The sequence below is a fragment of the Microplitis mediator genome, chromosome 8, assembly GCF_029852145.1.
Source record: "Microplitis mediator isolate UGA2020A chromosome 8, iyMicMedi2.1, whole genome shotgun sequence".
Classification (NCBI taxonomy): domain Eukaryota; kingdom Metazoa; phylum Arthropoda; class Insecta; order Hymenoptera; family Braconidae; genus Microplitis; species Microplitis mediator.
The window spans coordinates 6694180-6701193 of NC_079976.1; the positions used below are offsets into that span (position 1 = coordinate 6694180).

Genomic DNA, 7014 nt, shown 5'->3' on the forward strand with positions numbered 1-7014 from the left:
ATTTTTTTTTATATCTATAATTCTATACATAGTTTTTTTAAGATTTTGACTGATTACTACTACAGGGACAGTATCGCTTCCCATTTCTACACAGAACGAAATTTTCTTTAAAAATTACCGTTAAATTCACTGTAATCGTGGGACGATGGCACGACCTAAACATTTGTCGGTAAGTGAGATAATTTTTAACTTTTTTCAACAAATTTTACCGTAGTCTACTGTAAATTATATTCGGTTTTCGGTAAATATTATGAAGTCTACCACAAAATAAATAAATTTTTTCGTAATTTTTATTTTAAAAATGGTAATAAATAAAAGCGCTGCATTATGTCCCACGATTACAGTGAATTTAACGGTAATTTTTAAAGAAAATTTCTTTCCGTGTATAAAAATACACCTTGTGACCATGTGGAATATTAATAATTTCCATTTCCCTCTTCATTGTCGAGTACCTAATGAAAAAATTTGAATACTTCTATTGAAAATTATTATAAATAGTCTTTGCAATTTTAAATTATTTAAATTTCTGTTCCAAATCATTGAAAAATTTTGGGATCCAGTTCCAATAATTTATAGAACACTTTTAATGTATAAATGAAGAATGTTTAAAGAAATGTATACTGCCAAAGTAGTAGTATCAGTAGTAGTAGTAGTAGTAGTAGTAGTAGTATAGTAGTAGTAGTAGTAGTGTAAGTATAAGTACAAGTATGTAGTAGTAAATTGATAAACCCACACCTGTTGCACAACCTGGTACTTCGCAGTCGTAATATAACGCCGCCATGTCTTGATAGAGAGCCAATGGTGTTCAAGTATTAACAATACTACGTGGTGGGAAGAAATAGTTAAATCTGATTGGCTTACTAAATTCACCCTCAACTCCTTTCCGGATTTTTCCCCTCTGATGTATTTCTTCATAGAGTTGGTTAACGCGATAGTAAAGCGTTAAGTCAAACCGAAAAGGTTCATGTGCTGATGACAACGCGATTTCATTTCCACTTGTCACTTAGCCACGGCATCGTCACTTTATTTAACGGCACCAAAATTATAACCAAATAAGTCATTTTAAAACGTTACTAATAACAAAATTTTTCAGTTAATTGGTGAAGTGATTAACAATTAAGTCAAACGTTTGTTTAAATTTTTGAATTAACTATAAGCTTAATAATTGTTGTTATTATGTGATCAAGTGTGTTTACTGAAATAATGTTGATAGTGTTAATATTTAATAATAGTAATTTGTTACCTGTTACAAAATGTCGACAAAAACAATAAACAATGAGCATATTAAACGGCCGATGAATGCATTTATGGTATGGTCACGAGGACAGAGACGTAAAATGGCACAAGAAAATCCTAAAATGCATAATTCGGAAATATCAAAGCGTTTAGGGGCTGAATGGAAACAACTTAGTGAATCCGACAAAAGGCCGTTTATTGATGAGGCAAAAAGATTGAGGTAAATATACTTTTTTATATTAATGGCACATGAGAGATAGAAATCAATTTGGATTGAAATAAAAAATATCCGTTTAAAATGGGCTGCTATAGAATTTTAAATGTCATACATTAGTTTTTTCTGGGGTGTGTATTAGTGAATTATATAAAATCAACTTTTATGGCAAGGAAGCTCATAAAATAAAAAACAGGATGATAAGTCGTTTCGTGTGAATGTTCCAGTTATATATATGTATGTATGTATATATATATGTAGAGAGAGTTGAAAACGACGGCGTTCCGTTGAAGCCACGCTGTCAGTGGCTTAACGTAATCTGTCCGTTCGTTCACGGCAACTCACAATGTGGCCCTCGAGATAACAAATAAAGCTCTATTGTCGCAATTGTGTGGATTTAAAAGGATTTTCACCGGCTCCCTTCGGCCCTGCACATCATCACACTGTCTCTTGTCCGTTCCGATGATATTCTTTCTCATTCTTTAGCTTAAAACACACACGTATCCACATATGAGCTTAAACTATCTCATATCTCTGGTTACACGCGTTATAATAACTACGATTATAGTACAATTTTTATAATAAATAATTGGCTGTGAAGTCAAAAAAACTTAAAAATCCTTTTATATCAAAATTAAGAATTTTTTTTTTTTTATTGTAACAGCATTCGTGCTAATTTATGGGCTTCATTGTGTTAAAAAAATATATGAGGTAAAATGTTCCGAGTAATTGATAATAAGGACACAGAAAAATTATTTCTGGTGCAAGAAAATTTTTTTTACCCCGTCTATTAACATTTTTTTGAGTTTTTGTTGAAAAAACAAAATTTTAATATTGACCCATTTTAAATTAATATATGTTGTGTCATATAAAAGCTTTCGAAAAAAAAAGTCAGTGGTTATATGTGAGAAAAAAAATTTTCACCTTTAGCTGTAATAACCCTTAAATAAAAACCATGAAAATTTATTTTTAAAATCTGCGTATACTTTGTTTACATATTTTGTTATTTACTTTTTCAAGTATCCCACCCTTTCTTATACAATGCAATTTTTTTTTGCACTGCCTATTGATCTATTTTATTGAATCTCATATATGATTGTCAATAAATTATGTCCATTGACTGCAAAGAATGTGAATGCTTATTTTACAGAGCAATAGTGTTATTATCGACTTTTCATTGAAAACATGTGAGAACATATATATTGTCTGAAACATTGTATTATACTTATGGATCACTAAATGTTAGTTGTAGATATTTGTAATTATGTTGTTTAGAGTATAAGGGGTGATGATAAAATCTCCGATTCATGTCATAGAGAAATTCATATGGATTCTTTTGATTTTTCCAGCGGGTTTTTAAGAATCTAGAAATCATGTTTTTTAGATTCTCAAAGATCGCGATAGATTTTAATAAAGATGGAAACAGATTTCCATTGAGATTTTTGTGAATTTTTGTATAGATTCTTCGAAATTCCTAGCTAAGATTTCCGATCAAATTTTCGAGGATTTCTATAAAGTTCCATCTAGAAGCTCATGGAATCTTATCTCGAACTTCCATATAAATTCTGATTCATTTTTGTAGATTTTTATCTGAAATCTTATGAATTCTTATTGGGGATGATTATCAAGATTTTCATGAATCCCAAAAAATTTCGAGCTAGAATCTCATGGATTCTTATCTAGAATTGCTGCATAAATTCGGATACTTTTCTCAAAATTTGTATTCAGAATAACAGAAATTCCCACATAGAATTTCCATCTGATTTCTGATACATTTCTATAGATTTTCATCGAGAATCTTATGGATTCTTATTTGTGATTTCCATCAGGTTTTCAAAAATTCCTAAAAATTTCGATCTGGAATCTCATGGACGTCTAGAATTTCCATCTAATTTCTGTTACATTTCTATAGATTTTTATCCAGAACCTCATGGATTCTTGTTTGGGATTTCCATCAAGATTTCCATGAATTTCTAAGAATTTTGGTCTAGAATTTCATGGACATCTAAAATTTCCATCTGATTCCTGATATATTTCTATAGATTGTTATCCAGAATCTCATGGATTCTTGTTTGGGATTTCCATCAAGATTTCCATGAATTTCTAAGAATTTCGATCTGAAATCTCATGGATATCTAGAATTCCCATCTAATTTCTGATATATTTCTATAGATTTTTATCCAGAACCTCATAGATTCTTATTTGTGATTTCCATCAAGCTTCTCAAAAATTCCTAAAAATTTCGATCTGGAATCTCACGGACATCTAGAATTTCCATCTAATTTCTGTTACATTTTTATAGATTTTTATCCAGAACCTCATGGATTCTTGTTTGGGATTTCTATCAAAATTTCCATGAATTGATTTCCATTCTATCGAAAATTTTATGAGTTCTTTTTCGAAACTATCGTCACATAAAATCATTTTCATAAGATTCCATAGAATTTCATGGTTCCTTAAGATTTTATGGTATTTCCAAAATTTTCGTCTAGCCCCATAGCATATCCAACATTTCCAGAGCATTCTATAGAATTTTCTTCACATGCACCTCGATTTCCAAAATAGTCAACATGAATTCCTTGTATGCCGCTTCGTCATCAAAAACACCGAATTTAAACAGATCGCATATCCCCCTAACCAAACTATATATTTATATTATATATATATTTACCCTTACCATACATAGCAAACTATAGAAATAAATTAATATTAATTTCAGAACACTGCATATGAAAGAACATCCAGACTACAAATACCGGCCGCGAAGGAAACCAAAATCGTTAATGAAGAAAGAAAACAAATTTGGCTTCACTCTATCGCCATTGATATCGTCGAGTGACATCAACGGATTATCCCGAGGATTATTACCACCATTATCAGCAACCCTACCATCAGCTCATCATCAGCATCACCAGCATCACCATCATTCACTTTTGAATCACGATGATTTAAAAATACCGCGTTTTTTTCCTTCATTCCCTTACTCTTTGTATCCAATCCAGCCAACGAAATTGAGTGACAGTATCAATAATAGCAATAAGTTAGCTGCTGATTTAACTTTTCAAGCAATTTATCACAGCGGTACATTATACGCAAGTCATCATGCCGTAAGTACATGGCCTACAAATTTATCAGCGTCTCCAACCACACCAACACCAACAACATGTTTACAAGCTAATTGTAATTGTTCGTCACCCCAATCACCAAATCCTGATAACCAAATAATAAATAAAGACAGCAAACGCATTTACTTACCATCGTTTATTAACAATAACAGTGATAATAATAAAAATAATGATGATTCAATAGATCTAATAAATAGTCCATTAAAACTCGATGATGATATCAATGGTGATAATAATTTAAATGATGGATTTATTAAAGCTGATGATAAAATAAAAGATTGTAATGAAGCTACGGGATTAATGAATGATAATAAAAATGAATTTATTGAACGTTTTGACAATAAAGTATTTTCTAGTAGTAGCAGCAGTAGTACGAGTAGTTTAAATAATACGCAAGATAGCAATAATTTATTTTCAGTTAAAAATTTAACGTCTAATTCAACAACAATTCAACGTAATCATGTTATTTGAAGACCACTTCCGGTTCTCCCAGATTTAAATTTCCGGGGGAACCTGGTGTCGAATTGGACACCACCTGATTGGTGGAGAATTGATCCGTTAATTACACCAATTAATCGTACAACTGTTGCTACTGCGCCGGCTGTTACGTCATCGGCAAATTTTAGTAATACGACGTCATCGACTATTTCGACGGGTAATAATATTTACAGAAATGACATTGATGATGAACGATAAATCTTTTTTTTTGCCATATGTAATAATGGAATTATTTTTTTATTGTTATTATTATTAGATTGTGTTTAATGGAATTTATTTGTTGGATTTTTTCATTGATTTTGGTTGATTTAAATTAAGTCTTAGGAGAGTACTGAGAAAATTTAATAATTGCTTAATGGAATAAAATTAATTTAAATGGAATTTCTAATGCCAAAATTTACGGGAGCTGATAATTGAAAGGTAATTTAGAAAGGAAACTTTTTATTTTGGTTAGTTCAGATCTAATATTAATGGAATGGAAATCTAATAGATTTAATGGAATTCTAATAAAATTTAGAAATCTATTAGATTTTAATGGGTTTAAATAAAAACGTTACTTTGTTTATTAGATCTGATATGATTAAATTGGAAATCTAATAGATTTAATGGAATTCTAATAAAATTTAGAAATCCATTAGGTTTTTATAGATTTAAATAAAAACAATATTCTATTTATTAGATCTGATATGATTTCAATTGAAAATCTAATAGATTTAATGGAATTCTAATAAAATTTAGAAATCCATTAGGTTTTAATGGATTTAAATAAAAACGTTACTTTGCTTATTAGATCTGATATCATTTCAATTGGAAATCTAATAGAAGTAATGGAATTCTAATAAAATTTAGAAATCCAATAGGTTTTAATGGGTTTAAATAAAAAGGTTACTTTGATTATTAGATCTGATATTATTGGAATTGGATTCTAATGGATTTAGTGGAATTCTAATATAAGTTTAACATCCGTTGGATTTTCAATGGATTAAGATAAAAAAGTTCATGATAATTTATTAGACCTGATATTGTTAGGATTAGATTTGAATAATTTAATAGAATTCTAATAAAAATAGAAAATCCATTAGATTTTTAATGGATTCTGGTAAGAAAAATTAATTATCGTTTATTAAATCTGATATTATTCGAATGGAAATCTCTAAAATGTAATGGAATTTTAATAGAAAATTCGAAATCCATTAAAATCTTATAGATCGCAATAAAATAAATTAAATGTTATTAAAACTAATAACAGCTGGAAATAGAATTCCAATAAATTTATTAGTTTCAAAATTAAAGATTCGGGGAAATCATTGGAAAAAATTTGTTGATACCAAAATTAAATTTTATTTTCTGTTCAATATTAGATCTGACATTTTTCCACGTACCCAACAATTGAGAAAAGAAAGTAATTCACTCAATTTTTTATTTGTAAAATTGATTTATTCAATGATTTTTCAAATGTAAATAATAAGCATAAATTTTTTTTTCTCTCCTTAATGTTATTACACACCCATGTTATTTAATTTGAATTCTATATAATTATTGTTTCAATCAATTATTTACTATACGTAATAAGGCTTTTTGTAGCATTAAAAAAAGGTGCTGCATTATATATGTAATTACAATGCAAAAAAAAAATTTAATGTAAACAATAATAAAATAATTTAATCTGATTGAATTGTCTGTATATATACATAATATATAGTATTAATATTAATATATGTGATTATAATTTATTAAAGTGTATAATTTTTTCACATAAACACTTAATGCACTAATATATAAAATATAAATTGCACAGAAAAAAATTAAAATTACTGCTAATGAAAATTAATTATTTAAAAATTTTACTTGTAATTTTATTTTGAAAAATTATTTATGATATTTGTTATAAATATATATTATATATTACAATTGTATTTTAAAAAATATGTACATATAAAT

The 7014-nt window shown here is 28.4% G+C and overlaps 1 protein-coding gene across 1 annotated transcript; it reads left to right on the plus strand.

The window, feature by feature from the left end:
* Positions 1-815: 815 nt before the first annotated feature.
* LOC130673516 (transcription factor Sox-14) lies at positions 816-5500 on the plus strand. The gene is made up of 2 exons (XM_057478539.1): positions 816-1456; positions 4170-5500. Exons 1-2 carry the CDS (start codon positions 1254-1256, stop codon positions 5044-5046), a joined length of 1080 nt encoding a protein of 359 aa, XP_057334522.1. The 5' UTR covers positions 816-1253; the 3' UTR covers positions 5047-5500.
* The last annotated feature ends 1514 nt before the right edge of the window (positions 5501-7014 follow it).

What these genes read in the sequence shown, in the direction of transcription:
- LOC130673516 (XM_057478539.1), top strand. Translation starts at nt 1,254, where the DNA reads ATGTCGACAAAAACAATAAACAATGAGCATATTAAACGGCCGATGAAT. An exon ending in GATGAGGCAAAAAGATTGAG is followed by an intron (nt 1,457 to 4,169) that starts GTAAATATACTT and finishes TATTAATTTCAG; the next exon opens with AACACTGCATATGAAAGAAC.